The sequence below is a fragment of the Panthera uncia genome, chromosome C2, assembly GCF_023721935.1.
Source record: "Panthera uncia isolate 11264 chromosome C2, Puncia_PCG_1.0, whole genome shotgun sequence".
Classification (NCBI taxonomy): Eukaryota; Metazoa; Chordata; class Mammalia; order Carnivora; family Felidae; genus Panthera; species Panthera uncia.
Genome location: NC_064810.1, coordinates 67,830,726 through 67,851,493, shown reverse-complemented (window position 1 = coordinate 67,851,493; position 20,768 = coordinate 67,830,726). Strand labels below are relative to the sequence as shown.

The 20,768-nt window shown below is 47.3% G+C and overlaps 1 protein-coding gene across 4 annotated transcripts in view; it reads left to right on the top strand.

Moving 5' to 3' along the window:
• Positions 1-20,768, top strand: part of MYLK (myosin light chain kinase) — a 123,559-nt gene that overhangs the window by 59,881 nt on the left and 42,910 nt on the right. For all 4 annotated transcript variants that reach the window (XM_049628310.1, XM_049628309.1, XM_049628311.1 and 1 more), the window contains 3 exons: positions 12,176-12,226; positions 13,020-13,147; positions 15,082-15,235. In XM_049628310.1, the coding sequence (XP_049484267.1) occupies positions 12,176-12,226; positions 13,020-13,147; positions 15,082-15,235 (333 nt within the window). The remainder of the gene's footprint in view (positions 1-12,175; positions 12,227-13,019; positions 13,148-15,081; positions 15,236-20,768) is intronic.

Sequence of the window (20,768 nt, the reverse complement as noted above, 5' to 3'; positions counted from 1 at the left end):
GGCCATCCCTGGTCCCAGACATCTCTGATCCCATGAGAAAGCCCAATTGATTCTCTTGTCTCTGAGCTGTCTGGCTATAACATGTGTTCATTTTTTTCAAGGGCTGGGAAGTACCTAATCTAACCAGGAAGTCCATTTCTCCTGCCAGTAATCGAGGGAAGGCCAAGTGGTTTTCTTGCCAAACAGATCATAGCCAGATCCCTCCCTGGATGACCTCTTCCCACCCCCAGCTGTGTTGTTCAGTCCTGTGTGTGAGTTGTCAGGTATAAGAGTAGAGGGCACATGTCCACACAATGGCCTGAGGGCCCTTGGGAGTGCTGCTGGGGACCATGAGGGAAAAGCCAGTTCCATCTGCCAAGCCAGGTAGCAGGGTGAGAGAAAACAGACAGAAGTACAAGCTAACCTGCTGACACTAACTCCCAAGTACAGGAATGAGGAGTGGTCGTTTGGGGTGACTTGGGACCAAGGAAACTCTGGGCCAGGTTATGAAGGAGAAAGGAGTGTGGTTTGAAGCGAAATGATGACATTGCTGGAGCACTGGAGGGAGGATCCCACTGGAAGGGATGCTGTGAGGCCCCCCACTCAGGTGCTCACTTAGTGTCTACTGAGCCCCCATGCAGCAGGCATCCTCTAAGGCGCTTAGTCACAGATCACTTCAGGCAGGTCTCATTCAACTGAGCTACAAGTAGTTCTCATCTTACAGATGGGCAAAACTGAGCCTCAGAGAGCTAGATCGTCCTGCCCAGGGTCTGACAGCTGGTAAGATCTGGACCTGTGAGGACAACCCTGATCCATGTTCCTGCTGCAGCACTGTGCCTTGCCGGTCTCAGAGCTGTACTTCGTGCAGTCCACACAAGCCTGGGCAAGTGCTGCCCCCAGGCCACGGCAGGGCAGGAGTCTGATGCCCTGAGAGCTGGGGGGACAAGGAGAGTGACAGCTGGGTCCTGAGACCTGTCACGGTGTTTGCTGCATGCCTCTCAAGAGGCATTTTTTTATAACTTTATTTTGATATAATTTCAAATTTATAGAAAAGTTGCAAGAATAGTATAAGGAACTCTTGTATGTACCCATTACTGAGATCCACCAATTATTTACATATTTTCCCAGTGTCCTCGCATTCTCTATGTATGAATTCATATAGATATATTCACCGTTTATCAGATATTCATACATATGTATGCACACTATGTATATATTCATATATATTCACCATGCATCATGTAGGTATATAGATACCATTTATGAATAAATTAGAGACATCATGCCCTTGACCTCTAAATATGTCATTGTGTATCTCCTAAGAACATAACCACAATGCAGTTACTAAAATCAGGACAGTTAACATTGAACCAATACTACTATTTAATGCAGGGTCTGCATTCAGTTTTTGTCAATTGTCCTGATATCCTTTAATGGTCCTTTCCCCCCCTCGATGGGAATTTACTGTCAGCACTCTTGGAACACTTCATCCACTCCTCCAGTTCAGAATGGTCATCCCCTACCTTTGGAGAAAGAGCAAGAAAGAAGTGCACAGGCCCAGGGTGAAGCACCCAAGACTCCGCCTGATTTGAGTAGGCACGGGGAGGCAGCGGCACCTTGTTGGATGTCCAGATGCGCATTTCTTGCGCCTGGCTCTGGGGCAGTGCTCCAGCACAAGACATAGCCAGAAAGCACTAGGCTGGAAAGCAAGGGACAAAAGTCTTGGTTCTGCCTCTCATTGAACATATGGCCTTGGTCAAAGCCGTTCGTCTCCAGACCTGTCAGATGGGGACTCCAACTGAGCCCAGAATTTTTCCATCTCTGATAGCAGTTCGTTCAATGGAATGCTTTTGTGTGTGTGTGTGTGTGTGTGTGTGTGTGTGTGTCTGACATTGTTCAGGTGAGGTCAGCTAACTCCCCCTTATATCATCCAATATGTGATGGGTTGACACTACAGCAAGTGTGGCTTAGGTTGCACAGCAGCAGAAACATCCTTATAAGAAGGAGGCTTTAAGCAGAAGGTCCAGTTCTAGGGGATTCCAGCTGGAGGGTATCTGAATGGAATTTTTTGTGAGGGACGCATTGATGGGGTTTAAGAAATGGTTTTAGAAAATACAGATGAAGGGGCACCTGGGTGGCTCTGGGTCATGATCTCCTAGTTCGTGAGTTGGAGCCCCACATCGGGCTCTGTGCTGACAATGTGGAGCCTGCTTGAGATTTTCTATTTCCCACTGTCTCTCTGTCTCTCTGTCTCTCTTTCAAAAATAAATAAATAAACTTAAAACAAAATACAGATGAGGCGATGCCAGGGATTCCTCTTTGTCAGTCTGTAAGAGCTGATGTTGTTTTGAAAACGGGTAAATGAGCAGAAGTCACTTTTATAACTTGAGGACAGGAACCAGGGCCTGTTTGTCTGAGAAATGTCAGTGTCCAGCCCATAATGAGCATGTGATTTTTCACATTGATTCATGAGTTCCCATGCTTTAAGGGTCCCTGCCTCTACTGCACTTGTGGGATTTGGGGACGATGCAGACAGAACACCCCTGTGTATTCCTTGCCTGGCGTTGGCCTGACATTGGTCACTTTGGCTTCAGTCACCACGATGGACCATTCCAGATTTTGCTTTTAGATGTCTTTGCCTTGGCCCTCCATATGGGTGTCTCTCTGAAACCAAAAGTCATATCATCTTGAAAGCATCTTTGGATGTCAAAAGTAGCATCCAGTTTTCCTGGAAGATTCCCTCAGGATCATATCTTTCTTTTAAATATTCTCTTGGAGGGGCGCCTGGGTGGCTCGGTCGGTTAAGCATCCAACTTCGGCTCAGGTCATGATCTCATGGTCCGTGAGTTCGAGCCCCGCGTCGGTCTCTGTGCTGACCGCTCAGAGCCTGGAGCCTGTTTCAGATTCTGTGTCTCCCTCTCTCTCTGCTCCTCCCCTGTTCATGCTCTGTCTCTCTCTGTCTCAAAAATAAATAAACGTTAAAAATAAATAAATAAATAAATAAATAAATATTCTCTTGGAGTCATGGGGTATGTTAAGTCACCGTAGTATTCAAAGAGCTGGAAGGAATTGCTGGACAGGTGGAGGTTTGGCATCAATACTTGCTTGACACTGGAAGATGTGGGACCCTGAAAGAGAAGCTGGGGTACTTCCATGAATTCCATGAATTTGAAAGCTGGTGCCAACTACTAGTTACTCTCAACCAAAATATTGTCCATGAGGAGTGATAGTACCCATTATCACCCCCCACCCTGCCGTGCATGTGACCCTGTGACCTCCATCCCTGAGCTGCTGCTTCCAGCTCCTTCCCCAGCTCTTCCGTTGTCTCCCATGATCCTGTTAAGTGGGAGGACGGGTCCTCCCCAGAGAGGACATTGGCACTGCCATCCTGGCCATGCCAGGCTGCCTCTTTCACAACCATCCCCACATTCTGTATCCTAGGGGCTTGGGGATAAGCGTTCGCAGTAACAAGGAGAGCAGTGCTCCTCTGGAATCTTCTCGTGTGACAGCCCTTGATAGGAGGAGATGAGTTCACGAAATTTGCCCAGAGATGTTAATTCTGGGAATATGACCAATATTTCTCCATAGGTCTGTCTATTAGACATACTGGAAGGGCCTGGTGTGTGCAAGGGGCAGGGAAGTGTTGGGGGCTTGTCAAGTCACCCAGAGCCGTGAGTCTACCTGAGTGCAGGGCGGTGGGATTCGACCTTTCATCCTCAAGTCCGCACAGCTGCCCTCCCTTCTCTGACACAGCCCTGTGCGTGAATGCTTCCTCCACACTTCACCCAGCCTGAGTCACCTTCAGGAGCCTTTGGTAGAAAGTTAATGCTGATTTTGGGAATTGTGAAGGGTTTGATGTCTATTTTTAGTTAACTACCTAAAAAGGGAAATGTCCCCACAGAAGCAGACATCCAGGGACCTCCCTGTACCCGAGGCTGTTCATGCTACCTCCCTAATTCTCCTTGGCTCTCCATTATCTCAGACCCTTTTGACGCTAAGAGGCCTACCTTTAGTTTCGGCAAATATCTCCCAAAAGCTTGCTCAGGTCTTCTGCCCTGCTGATTCATGGGAGAGGCACTCCTGTGCTTTCAGACTGAGCAGTCTGGAAACTCCTGTGCCTACTGACCTCCTCCCCTCTAGCTCCCTCCCCCCACCACCACTCAGGGCAGCAGGAAGGCTCAGCAGGAGTAGGTCAGGACTTGGGCAGGCCTGGTGCAGAAGCAAAATGCTGGGTTGCGCAGACAGCCGGGAGGCTGGCCTCCCCATCGCTGCCCCAGGTTCCCCCAGCAGGCATCCAAGTTCAGTGCTTTGTTCATGATGTTTTCACTGGGCTGCTGCACCTCTTCCAGCCTGTCTCCTCTTTAGAGTGGAAGACGCAGCGCCCAACGGCTTTGATCTAGTTGGTGACAGAGCAAAGAGGATCTGCTTTTAATGGGAAGTTGCAGAGGGATTCAAGCCCCAGGGCTTTATCTCTCAGCATCAGAGCCCCAGGGGTGGAGTGGGGAGGTGGACTGTTCTTAGAAACTCCCAGGTTAACAGAGATCCTCAGGGGCTCCACTCATTCCTTTAATAGCTTTTCAAGCATATGTCAAGTACCACACTAGGCACTGGCAGTACAACAGGTGAAAAAAATGGGCCCCTGTTCCTGTCTCCAGGGAGTGTACTGTGAGGTATGCATGTTGGACAGGTGTTTCTGCATTGTAATGCGTTGTGAGGAGTGCTAAGAAAGAACCACCTCCAAGCAGCATGGAACCCAGGCTGACAGTAGTGATGGATGAGGTGAGGCCTACTGGAAGAAGGTACCTGAATCGGCAAAGAGCCAGCGGCAATGGCCGGTACTGCAGAAATGGAAAGGCACTCAGTGTGGGGGATAGAGCAGCCCTCCTGAAGGGTGACGCAGGGCCCAACAGCATCAGCATGCCCTGGACAGCCAGGAACTATGTTTCTAGCAAATTTCTCAGGTGTTCATAATGCACACTCCATTCTGCAAACGGCTGACATTGAGCGCCAAGGGCCTGGGTGACGGTATTCCCTAAGAGGGAAGAGTAAGAAAGAAGATGGGACACAAGCTGGGGACACATCTCAAATGCCCTTGTAAGATGAGTTGGACTTTATGTTAAGTGGCAGTGGGTGGCCATTGGAGACATTTAAACAGTGGAGTGATGGCCTTGGAATGATGGCCGTATTGGGACAGGGACAGGGCTGAAGTGGTAGTAGTTTGGACTAGAATGGTGACAGTGGGGATGTGGAAGGTGGCAGACCGAGGAGGTATGGAGTGAATGGAATTGACCGATGCTAGTGACTGGGGATGGTAGGGAGGGGGTCTTGGGAGAAACAGGGGCAAACGGCAGGTTTGAGGAAAAGATCCTGGATTTACTTTTAGACATGCTGGGCTTGCAGTATGTGCCAGGAGAAGGGACGGTCAGGTAGTGGGATGTATAGATGGGCTGAGAAAGAGGTCTGGGCCCCAGGTAGAACAAAGCTGGCAGAGAGAGGGATAAGAAGAGAAACTGTAGAGACTCCTGGGTAGCTCAGTCAGTTAAGCATCTGACTTCATCTCAGGTCATAATTTCACAGTTCATGGTTTCAAGCCCAACATCGAGCTCTCTGCTGTCTCTGCTGCCAACGGGGAGCCTGCTAGGGATCCTCTGTCCCCTACTGTCTCTGCTTCTCCCCTGCTTGCTCTGTCTCTCTGTGTCTCTCTCAAAATAAATAAATAAACTTTAAAAAGGAAGAAGAAGAAGAGGAACTCTAAGCAGTGAACAAAGTACCCTGACAGCAGTGCTATGCCAGGAGGGGGGTGCGTCCTGGGGCCGACTATCTGGGGGAGGGGACTGAGCTCCTCCCCTGAGAGACAGACCAAGTGGCAGGCTGCGGGAGGATGTTTTGCCCTCCTAGCCTGACAGTGTGGTTGGTAGCTGCCATGGGATTCGCAAATATAGTTGGGTTTTATTTTCCTTCTAGAATATTCCTCTTTGACAATGGGTGGTGCAAAAGTTTAAGGTGTTGGAGAGGGAATGAGAGACAAAGGGCTGACATTAGTATAAGACAACAAGGTGGTAAGATGGATGAATCCAGAGAAGAGGAAACTAGTTAGTAACCCAAGGAGAGCTGAGAGTTTGAGCATCTGGACCAGCAAGAGGGTTACCTGAGGACTTGAACTGGGAGAAGGAACTCCAGGAGCAGCATGAGAGATATCATGTAGGTACAGAGCTCAGCTGATACAGGGTGGCATACTAAATAGGTGACACAGTGGACAGAGAAGTCCTCTGGGGATCCATCTGGGGAAGAGGGGCGACTGGGGTGAGGGCCTGGTATTAGAGCATGCACCCTGTGCTCTACCTTCTTTACAACGTAGCTTAATGCTTTACAACAAATTTTACTTATCCCCTTCACATTTTTTGGATGAGGAAATGAAAGCTCCAAAAGGCTAAGTAACCTACTTTTCTTTTAATGTTTATTTATGAGAGGGACAGAGTGCAAGTGGGAGAGGGGCAAAAAGAGAGAGAGAGAGAGACAGAATCGGAAGCAGGCTCCAGGCTCTGAGCTGTCAGCACATAGCCCAACACGGGGCTCAAGCTCATGGAACTGCGAGACCATGACCCGAGCTGAAGTCAGATGACTAACCCACTGAGCCACCCAGGCGCCCCATTAAGTAACATGCTTTAAATCAACAGCTTAGGGAGCGAGGGCAGTATTTAAACCCAAGCCCAGCTCCAGAGCCTGTGCCCACTGCATTCCTGCAGGGGGACAGAGAAGGGCGTTGAGGGCTTGGATATGAGGATGGAACAGAGAGTGAGCTGCTACAGAGGCAGCCACACGGGACATCAGGAGGCGTGGTTCCTGTGTCTAACTTGGCCCCACCTGGTGTTATGAGCCTCACAAATCACCTGGCTTTTATGGGAATCTATCTCCTTTTTCATGGCATGGAAACAATGTGAGGTGCCCTGCTTGTATGTGGTTGGGGAAGGAACCCAGGGGGAAAAAGGACAATGAGATCGTGAGTTAGACACTGCATGCACTGAGCCCAGCTCACTGTGAGAAACCAGGTTTTAGGATCAGGGGATTCTGCTTTCCAACCTATTAAATATATTCTTCTAAGCCCTGAACACAGTTAATGGATTTCAGCAGAGGCTCGTATAAAATATGTATAGCATAGGATATTGAACATCATTAACATTTAAAATTGTCTTTACTAACAGGAACTAAACCAGCTTTAAATGCTAACCAATTCAAAGAGCAGAAGATGCAAATTTATAGAACAAACATGAAACTTTGGCCCTCAATCCATTTAACCGTGACAGAGGAAGACAGGTACTAGATGGGACCCTACTTCTAGGTTTACTAGGGCTGCCAAGGTTAGTAAAGAGTGGGACATTGGAGTCATCAGATTTCATGGTATGCTAACTGCCATCCTCCTTACTAGCTCTTGGCCAGCCATTCCTGGGGCTGTCAAGCTCCTTACTGGCCTCCAGAGCCCATCCACAGCTGCTCTAGTCTGCTGTGGCTGCACAACAAAGTATCATAGACTTGGTGGCTTAAACAACAGAAGTATGTTGTCTCACAGTTCTGGAGGCTGGAAATCCAAGTTCAGCATGTTGGCAGGTTGGTTTCTTCTGAGGCCTCTCTCCTTGGTTTGCAGATGGGCACTTTCTCACTGTCCTCACGTGGCCTCGTCTCTGTGCATGTATCCCTGGTGTTTCTGTGTGTCCACATTTTCTCTTCTTATAAGGACACCAGGCGGGTTGAATTAGGACCCCCGCCCCATGGCTTCACCGTAATTTAATTACCTCTTTAAAGGCCCTATCTCCAAATATGGTCATATTCTGAGGTACTGGGAAGCTCGAATTTCAACATATAAATTTGGGGGGATAACGGCAGCTCCACAAAGCAACCCTGAACAGGTGGCTTTTGTTCTCCATGGGAGGTCAGACATTGGCTCTCGTAGAAGCCCTTATCTTCCCTTGCGGGCCTCTCCCAGTTGTGCCTCTCCCTTCCCAGCAGCCCTAGATGAAGAGGGGCAGGGGCTTCGTGGCTTGACCTGTCATGGCTGTTCCATAGCCCATCTGGTACTCACTTCCAAGAGGTTTGTCTTTCCCATGCTGTTCCATCTTGGGGCTCCCCCTCTCCACTGACTCCTAGCCTTCTGCTTTCAAACCTGTACTCTTCTCTCACCTGGGAAGAAACCTTGCTTGATTGACATTCCCTCTTCCATCACCCTGTTTGTCTTTATCCCTTCAACTCCAGAATTCTTATCAGATTAGCTGACTCCCTACCTGTTTCCTTGAGAATTTCCTCTGGAGTGACTTCTGACCCCACTGTCTCATGGCACCTGTCCTCTCAAACCTTACCCATCACTCAGTGCTGATCATACCTGAAGTCTAGTTCCCAGTGCCTATTCTTCTCCACCCTTGCTTGCAGTGACAGTCCTTCCATCTGTCGGGGTCCATAGTCCTCTCCTAATTCCCAGCTCCTCACCATGGGCATCACCTGGGATCAGACCCTGGCCCCTTCTCATCTTTGACTGCATTCTTGCCCCCAAGGAACTGAACCATCCTCACAGTTTCCATTATGATTGCATGTTTGATTCTGGAGTCTTGCACTTCCAATCTCCACCAACGTCTCTCTAGAATTCTGATCCTGGGCATCTAGCCTACAAGCGGGTTAAATTCTTTCGTCTGCCATATTCCCTTGGACCAAACCAAATGCCTCATCTTTCCCTTCCAAATTTCGTATTCTGTCACTTTAATTTTCCCCATTTATCCAAGCCAGAAATCTCTAAGGAATCTTTGTACCTCCCTCTTTTTCAGCCCCTAAATTGTTTTAACTTTCTTCTGTCTCCTACTTGTATTTACTTTGCGACTGCCTTTACCAAGGCTTGACCTTGACCATTTCTTTCCCAAAGGATGGCAGTAGCTTCCTAATTGGATAGCCTTGTCCCCCAGGAGGTGGAGAGACCTCCAGGGGTCCCTGAGCCCAACCCAACTGCCGTTTGTGTGAGGACTTCCTGTTCAGTCAGGACAAAGACCTAACTCTCAAACTTGGGATTCTAGACCAGCACCGTGATGACAGTGATATTCCGTGTCTGCGCAATATGGTAGCCACGAACCACGTGTGGCTGTCGAGCACTTGAAACGTGACTGCTGTGACTGAATTTTTTGTTTTCTTTAAATTGTCACACTACCTCCACACCACTGTTCTCTAATCCTAGTCTTACACTCTGGACAGACTCCACCAAACACCCTGACCCTCAACTCTGAACCCCTCTCTGTTCCTGAGCCATGGGGCCCTTCTTTCTCCAGTTCAGATGTTCTCAGGCCCTCAGATCCATTCTGTGTCCCACCACTGAGTGCTTCCTAACCATCTCCTCAGCCCACAGTGCACTCCTTCATTTGAGCAACTGCATCATGTTGGAAGGATAAAACTTTTTTTCTTTTTTTTTAAGTAGGCTATACTCCCAGTGTGGGGCTTAACTCACCACTCCTAGATCAAGAGTTGCATGCTCTATGGACTGAGCCAGTTAGGTGCCCCCTGGGTAAAACTTTTTTAAAAAAACTTTCTATTTAACTTTTATTTTGAAGTAATTTCTGACTTAAAGAAAAGTTACAAAAATAGTACAAATAATTCTTGTAAACTGTTCACTCTGATTCCTCAAATATTAACATTTTACTATGATTGCTTTGTGTTATATTTTCTCTCCCTCGCTTTTTCCCTCTCTCCCCCCTACCTCTCCACACACACATATACACATATGTACACCTGTGTATATATAATTTTTATGAGTAGTTTGAAAGTAAATTGTATCTAGGATATCTTCTATATCTTCTATATCCAAATACTTCAGTGTATATTTCCTAAAAACAAGGACAGTCTCAGGGTGCGTGGGTGGCTCCATCAGTTGAGTGTCTAACTCTTAATTTCAGCTCAGGTCATGATCTCATGGTCGTGGGATTAGGCCTGCACTAAGCTCTGCACTGAAAGCATGGAGCCTGCTTGGGATTCTCTCTCTCCCTCTGTCTCTGCCCCTCTCCTGCTTGTCTCTCCCTCTCTCTCTCTCTTTCTCTCTCAAAAATAAATAAAATAAACATTATTTTAATAAAAAACCACAAGGACAGTCTCACCACAGCTTGATCATCAAACATGAAATTAACACTGATATAATACTATCATCTAATTTATTGAACTTACGTAAATTCTGCCAGTTGTCCCATCAATGTCCTTTATGATGGGGAAAAAAAAAAAGGCTTTCCTGTGGATCACATGCCTTGACATTTAAACCCTTGAAGACAAGCTCTGATTTCTTACATTTGTTTGATCTTCTTCTTGGTACACACGTTAGTAGTGTGTACTGACTGGCCTTTGCCTGGCAAATAGCAGGCCCTCAATAAGTTTCTTGAGATGGACAGATGACTCAATAATGGTGACAAGCCAGGGTGAATTTGGTGGAAGCAGGCCTCACCCTGGGCTTAACCTCATAACGAGTAGCCATCAGCTCTGTGATCTGAGATCACCTGCTTACACAGTCCTTGTGCAGTTCTCAGCTTCTCAGGTAGCAGCCCTCTCCCCATTTTACAGAGGCACAGCTGATAATCCACACCATTATATAATTTGCCTATGGGCAGACAGCAGTGCCCAAGCCAGGACATATTGCTTCTTCTCTGTAACCTTGCAAAGGTGAAGCTTTGTGGAGGAGTGATTGCTAACATTACTAACATTACCTCCACTCATTCACTCAATAAATAGTTACCAAGTGCCTACTATGTTCCAGGCACATTGGGTATACAGCAGTGAACAAAAAAGAAAAAATCCCTGCCTTCACAATCCTTATACTTAATGGATAGAGGAAGGGAGACAATAAATAAACAAGTAAATGGTTTGTTTTATGGTTGTTCAGTGCCATGGGTTGGCGGGGGGGGGGGGTGGATAATAAAGTGGGGTAATGGTGATGAGTGCTGAGGACAGGGGGTTGGTATTTGGTATAGAGTGGTTAGGGAAGATCTCATTGGTTAAGTGACTCCCATTTTTGTATTAAGGTACAATTTCTATACAGTAAAATTCACCCTTTCTAGTGCACAGTTCTGTGAATCTTAACAAACGCACATAGTCATATAACTATTGCCATAATCAGGATATGGTTCCACCACCTTATAACATGTCTTTGTGCCCCTTAATGGTCAACCCCTGCCCCCACCCACCACTACTGATCTGTTCTCTGTCTCTATAGTTTTGCCTTGTCTAGAACAAGGCATATAAATAGAATTATATATTCGTAGCCTTTTGAGTCTGGCTTCTCTTAGTGAAAGAGAAAGACGAATCATTGAGACTCATCTGTGTATCAGTTGTTTGTTCCTTTTTTATTGATAAGTAGCATTTCATTGTATGAATATACCAAAGTTCATCCGTTCTACAGTTGAGGAGCAAGTGGATAAATTCTAGCTTTTGGCAATTACAAATAAAGCCACTGTAAACATTCACATGCAGATATTTGTGTGTGCATAGATTTTCATTCCACCTGGATAGATAGGTTTTGATTAAAGACTTCAGAAAAGATGAAAATAAGCCATGAAGATAGCTGAGGATATTTTTGCATATTCATCATATTGTTATTTAGCCAAATGAGTAAGTTTTTGCTGTGAAATTGGTCTGTTTGCGTCATTTTCCTTTTTTGAATTATTTGGAGAAAGTGGAAGGAATAGGGTAGGAATGGAAGAGACTGTTGGTTGGTTCATTCATTTGTTCATTCATTCATGGATCCATTCAACAAACATTAAAAAAAAAAAAAATGAAAGCCACTAGTCCAAGTCTGTGATCCAAAGGAAGCCTGAGACCCTTGGATCCACACCAAAGGCTGATTTTAGGTGGTTTGTCTGACATAATTTCCTTTCTGAGTTTCCTGACATTAGGGTAAGAGAATAGTTAGTGAGTGTGGGGTTATCATTGTTGAAATGGACAATGGAGAATCAAGCGTTTTTTAGTTTTTATCTCAATGGAGGCTCCAGAGACCCTCCAGAGGCCCCCTGAGAACTGATATTCATTCAGTCACAAGGTCATCTGTGTAGGAGTGCAAGATATCCTGAAAACCACACTCAGGTGAGAGCTCTGTCTGGCAGAGGATCAGTGGGCAAGGCTCCTAGGATTTAGGAGCTTTGTGAAAAGCCAGGATTAACAAAATAACCTGTGAACTTCTTTGTTTCAGGTGATGCAACTGTGAAAAAGAAACCTGCCCCCAAGACACCTCCGAAGGCAGGTAATTGGTCACCAGCAGCATTTGGGGGCAAGAGTCCTCTGCCATGAGGGGTTTTTCTTTTGTCCTGCTAGATTGACCACTGGTATGAGATCCCAAAAGACCACGGCCCTCCTTGATTCAAGCTCTGTGTTATTCAGGCCAAATTTTCCCCAAGAGCCTCTGCACAGCCTCGTCCCCTACCCTTTTCCACTACTTGTCTTTTTTCCTACTCCCCTTATAGTGTCCCTCACTGTAGGGACATCATGTGGCATCATGCAGTACTAGAGACTTTCCCATCCCTTCTGTGAAATTCTGCCTCGCTCTCTGCCCCCCACACTGCCCTTAAGGCGGTGATCCACTTTACGCTATCTTAATACTCTGTTCTGTCTGTCCTTGTCACATAGAGCCCTTGTCTGTTTCCCAGTGAAAGATATTTGAGGACATGAACCATATTGAACCTGTCAGCCAGGGTAACCTGATGATTAGAAAGCAAGGTGCTGCTTAATTAATAAAGGAGTTAGGAGGTAGATTCAAACATTTAGGGTAAGATGCAAATTCCAGAGCAATTGACAGATGGAGAATTATGCCATGTAAATTGTTTGGGCCACTTCTGAAGAATCAAAATGAAGAAATGAAGAGAGCTAGCAGGGTCCATCAGCGCAGACATTCTGGAGCAGCGGCCACTGTCCTCAGTGTTGCCCTGAAGGCTCTGGAAGATGAGAGGAACAGACCAGCGTGGACAGCAGCACTGAGTGAGGTCAGTCTGTCTGAAGCTCCCTCTTCATTGCTCACTTTGTCACTTGTCCCCTCCCAGCCATGCCCCCTCAGATCATCCAGTTTCCCGAAGACCAAAAGGTGCGCGCGGGAGAGTCTGTGGAGCTGTTTGGTAAAGTGGCAGGCACCCAGCCCATCACCTGTACTTGGATGAAGTTCCGAAAGCAGGTCAGTGATGGAGGGGAACAGCCCTCCCAACCCCTGGGTGGGAAGGGATGAAAAATGCCGTCTAACAGAGGCCGCATGGCTCTTGATCGGTTAGGGCCTTAGAAATGGGAGGGTCCCCTCCCCCACCTGTCACCACCCACCAATCTGAGTTCTTAATGATCATTTCTTATGAGTCTGCCATTAATACTTGCTTTACTGATAGTTTGTGTATAGAGAAAAGTATGAAGGAAAAAATAGAAACCACCCATGCCCCCCATCTGATTTTGATATTTTAGTCCAGAATTCTACTCAGAGTCAGGAAAATTGAACCAGTGACCAAAAGGACCTCTCAGACTCTGTAGATTTCTGTGATTCTGTGCCAGCCCACTGAACCCTATCAGTGGCAACAGCTTAAACTTACCATGTGCTGAATAAATAAAAGTGAATCTGAGTATTTGGATAGATAAATTGTACATTAAATAGAACTTTGGCTTACTGGTCCAGAAATATACCATTTAAAAGAATGGTCCTATGAAAAAAATGTTTGAATTTCTGAACAACCAGCTTTTATAGGGAGATGGGGAACCCACCTGTTCCACTGAGCCCGTATTGGTAGTGTGTGCCCATGTATATCATCAGCAGAGGCCCCAAAACGTGGCTGGCACTGAATCGGGAAATTTGGAGAAGATGTGAAGGTTTCTTTTGAGTTCTCTGGTGCTCTATTTCCAAACCACTCAGACTGTCCTAAGGCCCAGAGGTGGGAGGCTAGTTAACCAGGAAGGAATGGAGGGTTGGTGTGAAAAGATGAAGCATCATCCCAAAGGATGCTGGCTCTCTGCTATATCTGGGCTAGCGTCATCTGAAGTAAGATGGAATCCCTCCCTTTTCAGAGACATTTGGCCAGGTCCCCATTCTGTCCAAAAGAACTTTCTATAGTGATGGATATGTTCTATTTCCATTGTCCAATATGGTAGCCACCACTATATGTGGCTGTTGAGCACTTGAAGTGTGACTAGTACAACTGAGGAACTGAATTTTAAATTGTAATTAATTAAAAATTATGATAACAGCTTTCTTTATAACAATAGCCATAAAATTCATACGGCATAAAATTCGCCCTTTTGAAGTGTCCAGTTCAGTGGTTTTCAGTATATTCACAAGTTGTGCAACCATAACAATGATCTAATTCTGGAACATTTCCATCACCCTCAAAAGAAACCCTGGACCCATTAGCAGTCATTCCTCCCTTTCCCCTAGGTCCTGGCGACCACTAACTTACTTTCTGTCTCTATGGATTTGCCTTTTCTGGGCATTTCATATCAGTGGGATCATACAGTATATATTCTTTTGTATCTGGCTTTTTTTTTTTACTTAGCATAATGTTTTCTGGGCTTATCCACATGAAAGTATAAATCAGTACTTCATTCTTTTTATGGCTGAATAATATTCTATTGTCTGGATATGCCACATTTTGTTTATCTGTTCATCATTTGATGGACATTTGGGCTGTTTCCACTTAATTAAAATTTAAGTATCCACATGTGGCTAGTGGCTACAGTATTAGACAGGACAGAAGAGGTCAGAACCTTCTGTCAGACCACAAAGGTGGTCTTTGTAGGTAACTTTGCTCAGATGTGTTTTCCTGCCATCCCTCCCAAAGCCGTGGTGATACAGGACACTCCTTAACTCTGGTCTGGAGCAGGAAGCGCAGACATGGTTGGTCTGCCAGACCCTGCTCGGCACCCTCCCTGCTCACCCCAGATCTGAACCACCTCAGGGACACTTGGCTTTGGATGCAGGAGAGGAGGGGCCTTAAGGGGAAGCCGAGAGTTCAGATGAGACAGAGCACCATACTGCTTGTCCAGTGACATTCTCTAGTGGTAGGGAGTGGAGGTCAGAGCCCTCTTCCTTTCTTGGCCCAAGTCTCTAGCGCCTGCCCCACTCTCTGCCCCCAGATCCAGGAGAGCGATCACATCAAGGTGGAGAACAGCGAGAATGGCAGCAGGCTCACCATCCTGGCTGCACGCCAGGAACACTGTGGCTGCTACACTCTGCTGGTGGAGAACAAGCTGGGCAGCAGACAGGCCCAGGTCAACCTCACTGTTGTGGGTGAGTCTGGGGACAGGGTGGCCTGGAGGTCAGAGGACAGGAAAGACAGAGGCCCCCAGCAGGATGGTGGGCCTCAGGGCCTCACCTCCCCAGGACCTGCTCCTTCGGCACCCTGCCCACAGCCTCCCATGCTCCCACGTTCCCTGTTCCTGCTCTCACACACTTGCTGTGCTTCCTACTCCTGGGGAAGCCCAGACCCACACACACACGCTGCAGCATTTTCCTGTTGCCACGAATCTCCTCCTGGCTTCTCCCTCTCTAGCCTTTGCAAACCTTGAGCCACTCTGCTCGAGACCCACCTCTAGCACCCTTGCTCCCTCTCCTCTGGTCCACTGCCTTCCTGCTCCCCAGCTACTCAGTCTCCTTGCAGATCCTCAGCCTCAATCACTGTTGCCTTCCACTGTACTGCTCCTGCACCTGATTTGGGGGCACTTCGGGAAGATCACAACCCGCAGACTCAGTGCTGGACTCGGCTGGGGTCCAGGTGGAGGCGTCAGTAGGCTCAGTGTCCTCCCCCACTCTCTGTGATAGCTTGTCACCCTGTGGGGCCCCGCCTCCAGCTGCTCTGAGAAACAGGAGGCATCAGGCATGATCTTATATTACTTCGTGCCCCACGCCTACGGGTGTCTCCATATCTGTGCCCCCTTCTTTCTTGTCTTCACCTTCTCCTCTACTTCTGTAAATGTTGCCAGGGCTCTCTCATCCCAGCCAAACACTGCAATATCCTGGCTCGCTCTGGCCACCCTACCATCTCTCTCTTGCTCTGTTTACAGCCTCGCCCTCTGAAAGGGGCCAGTCTCTGCTCTGATTCTGCTTCTTCGCCTCCCTTCACCCCCATTAATCTTCTGGGACCACCCTTCTGAGGTCACTGACTTCCCAATCCTAAATCCACTCATTTTTCTCGCCTTCTGCATCCCAGTATGGAGTTGAGTCTGTCTCCAGACTGATTTTCAAGTTCACTGTTTCCTTTCCATCCCAATCACTGTTTTTCATGTCCTGGTGAACTTCCTGAAATATCAAAATACCTTCCTAACTGGTCTTACATTGTGGGTTGTGCTCAGCAACTTGACCCCTGACATGGCAGGTGCTCGGGACAATGAAGCAACAGCAAATGAAGGAGTGGGCAGGTGGGTAGCAGGCTGTGTCCCTGTGCGTTTGTGGGCTTTCAGATACCATGCATGTGAAGGACTTTGGCCTGACAGTTTCTGATGTGATCCTCTTTTTCTCTTTCTTTCTTTCTTTTTTTTTTTTTTTTTTTTGCTTCTTTAGATCAGGATTTTTTTTTTTTTTAATGTTAATTTGTTGTTGAGAGAGAGCGTGAGTAGGGGAGGTTCGCGGGGGTTGGGCAGAGGATCCCTAGCATCCCTGATGTGGGGCTTGAACCCACAAACCATGAGAGCGTGACCTGAACTGTTACTCCACTGACAGAGCCACCCGGGTGCACCTAGATCAGGAGTTTTAAATCTGGGAAGGCCAAGTGTACTAAAGGGACAGGGAACAGGTTTCTTAGCCATAAATGACAGGACACACCTTTTTCTCACTCTTTCTCTTCAGTGACACCAGATATTTGTTTCAGGAATTTTCCCCCAGGAGTCAAGAACCTTTGGGGGCTTGGGGGACTGATGCTAATGATCCAGTTTGCTTATCCTTTTAGACCTGTACCCGCAGTATTGATTTGGCCCCACGCCCCAGCTGTCAGCAAGCATTGGTTTCCAGTTTTCCTCTTATCTGGGGAATCTGGGGGTCAGCTCCTTTGAACTGCTTTTCCGTGACCAGTGCCCCTGCCCCCACTCTGGCTGGCTCTGCAGTGCCACACGCTCCCTTCCCCCCAGCACCACCACGCAGCTGCAGTTCTGGCCTTTTATGGTTTCGTTTCTCATTCTCCCGGGCCGGCCAGTGCTGACAGGGCCGTTGGCGTGGCTGCCCGCCAGCTGGCAGGAGCAGCAAGTTAAATGCCGTCCTGGGAGGGGAATGGAATGGAGGGGAACGGGCTTTCTGTCTGCCTCCCCCTCTCAGAGCTAAGAATAGAATTGCCCAATAAAAGGAGCACTCGCATTGATGGATCCAGCAAAGCAGCATTCATTCAGAGCTCATGGATTTAGAATTAGTCAAAGTAAACCTGGATTAGGCCCAGATTTACCTGCGTGTCTCTAGGGACATCTGTGTATTATCTGATCAGGGCTTATTAAGTAGATGTCAAATATAAATGAGATGAAACAGGAATCATTCAGCCTACTCAGCGCAGTTTCAAGCACTTTGGAGGCATCCATTTGCAGGCCAGCTAAATCGGGCCTATTGAACACAACTGCTACTTGTTAGCAGTAAACTTCTGCAGGTCCCTTAAAATGCCATTTTCTTTTCATATAGTCTATGACTCCTTTTTAAAAAAAATTTTTTTCAATGTTTATTTATTTTTGAGAGAGTGGGCGGGGGGGAAGAGACAGAGAGAGAGGGAGACACAGAATCCGAAGCAGGCTCCAGGCTCTGAGCTGTTAGCACAGAGCTCAACGCTGGGCTCGAACTCACAAACTACGAGATCATGACCTGAGCCGAAGTTGGATGCTTAACCGTCTGAGCCACCCAGGCGCCCCATGACTCCTATTTTTAAAATGATAATAAAAAGTAGCCTTACCCTCAGGTAGTTTCAATGAGTGATGTTTAACTAATTGAAAGGTTTATATTTTAAAAGGCAGCACCGGAGTGTGTGGAGCTGGGAGGGACTGTGCAGACATCTGCCCCTCCAGCTCTACCTCAGGGGGGTGAGAGAGGGGCCCCCGAGAGAGCCTTACCCAGATGCATTCCTTCCTGTAACTTGTCCGGCCTGAGAAAAACATCACTTCGCCTATCTTTAAAGGAGAAAAACAAAGTAGAGAGAGTCTCCAAATACCCGGTAATCCCCCAAAACTACCAGAGCTTGGAACTTGCAAGGTTTTTAAAGCCAGGAGATTTCCCTTTGTAATGCTTGGCATGGGTTTAAGCAAGATGCTTCTTGATCATATGCTGCCTGATGGCCTGTAGAATAACAGGCCCCTGGAACAAGGGTCTGGAGATTTTTTTGGAGTCTCCTTTTGGCTCTGCCACCAGCTAGCTGGGTATTCTGGGTAAGCAAAGTACGTTGGCCTTCAAGGGCTGGATGATCCAGGTCGATGCCTCCGAGGGGTCACATCCCCTGCCTTTGTCTATAAGCTGCAGGCAGCTGCTGAGGTGCAGTGAAGGGAGGTCCAGGTGGGGTTAGGCCACAGAGCACCTTCAGACACACAGGTGCACGGAGACTGCCAGGGCACCTGCTCCCTTGAGAAGTAGTGGAGAGGAGATCCTCTATTTTCCCAGGACTGAACAGAAAATCCTGAAGCTGGTGCCATCTGAGACTCTTCCCTTAGACTCAGCATTTCCCATTCTGTTAGTCAAGTCTCCAGGGAGCCATGGGAGAATTCCAAGGCGGCGTAGAGCTTAGGGTTCTAGACACTGAGCCCGCCTTGTCTTTACCAGGCCATGCCCAGGGTCCCCCTCCCAACCCGAGTGCGTCTGTGTGCTTAGTGTGGAAGGGAGGCTCACAGGCATTCTGTTCTGAGGACGTCTCTCTTGTCCCAAGCGTTTTCCTCCCTGGCTAGTCCAGCCTCTGTGTGAGGCTGTCAGTTGGAAAGAACAGAGGGCATCAGACACAGCCCATGGCCCTAAGGGCAGGGGTGAGGGTGGGCGCTTCCATTCTCTGACCACTTCAGACTTGTGAGTCTTTTCTGAACCCCTCAATTTGGAATCAGATTCCTTGAAAGCATTGAAGTTTCACTCGGAATTAAAGCTCCCCCCACCAATTTCACATCTTCTCTTGTGCTGCAGGAGGTGAATGTATATCATTTGTCCATTTTTCTCATCCTTTCAGCCAAGAAACATCTGGAACAGGGTAGGGTACAAATAGTACCTCTTCTGCAATACCCATTTCTCAACATTTTCTTTCCTTAACCAAAGCAGAAGGGAGAAAAATCAGTCAGTGGAGTGTGTCTGCATTTGTTGTATAAACCTACATGACTCGAAACGTGTCCAATCAGATGTTTTCCAGGCAGGTTTCTTTGGGGGAAGCAGTGAGTCTGTCTTTCATCCCTCTTTGGGCTTTTTTACTTCCTTCACTGGGTCTTGAGAGGACTTGAACCACTTGCCTCTACAAGAGTTTAAAGTAATAAACATCTTAGCCAACACCAGAAATATTTCTAAAAAGGCCAATACATCTTTCAGAACAAATGGTTTTTCTAAGAGAACACTTTAAACAACCAGTGAAAGCGGCTCCATCACAGGAGGCCTCCAGAGGGACTGCCAACGGTGGAAAGTAGCCCTGTCACAATCCGAGTCCTTCCAGGCGAGGTCCAGGCTGGGGTTGCAAGGCAGTGAATGGCTTCCAGGCCATGGAAGCTGTGGGGCCTGGGGGGGGGGGGGAGGTGAGAATGTACATGTACACACACACACATACACACGTCAACAGGTTTTTTTCTTCGCTGTATGCATAGAGTCATTTGCAGAAATTCTCTTTGGCCTTCCTGCCTTGCTGAAGGGAGGGAGAGTAGGAGTCAAGGACTTTACCTGGGTTTGCTTGCTTGCTGTTTACAAAACCCCTAAAAGGTAGATACATATTAGCACCATCTTCCAAATAAAAAAGACCAACTAGGAGTTTGGAAACTTGGAAGTTAAGGAATCCGCTTGAGTTCACATAGCTTGTAAAATCACATAGCATGACAAGCATGGTTTTAATTGCTAGTGTGGGGAACTCCACACCTCAAGCTGCCTTGAGCGAGGTGGGGGGTGGAGGTTACTGAATACTCCTATCTGTAGCTAAATCAACCACCTGTAAAAACTAAATCTGGAAAATAGAATTTTGTTCAGATGAGCAACTGACAAGATCAGCAAAACTCGAGAACCCCATCAAAATATTGGCTACCGTGATTTGCCTTGAAGCTGGCAGCATTACTGGTCTGAATGGGAAGGCAGCCAGCCAAAGGGGCTGCTGCTAGCTTGTGTCCTCTGCTCTTTTCCCAGCCCGCAGTCAGGGATGGTTGTGATTTGCTACTGCGGTTTGGTTTTGAAATTCTTTACCTCATTTTATACTAGCCCTATGAGGATACAAGAGGTAGGGTGCGAGTAACTTTTTATGGATTATAAAATTAGAAATAAACTCCTACAATAATGATAGTGATGACTCTTCAAGCCAGCCACTTTTCCAGGAACTCCTCACAACAACCTTGTGATCCAAGTGCTATTATTATCTACGTTGCTTACAGATAAGGAAACTGAGGCACAGAGAACTGAGCAAGTAGTGAATGTAGACAGGGCTGTGGTCAAACCCAGATCTGTCTGACTTCAGAGCTTACTGTGCTATACTGCCTGTCAGGGGGGCAGATGTTTCCCAAGTCCCAGAGAAAGTGGAGACTGACCCTAGTTATGTCGCAGGCCACTGGCCTAGGGCCTGACGGAGACACACACACACTCTGAATTCTCTCTCAAAACATATTTTTGATGGGAAGCAGTCCACGCCTTCTGGGCAGCT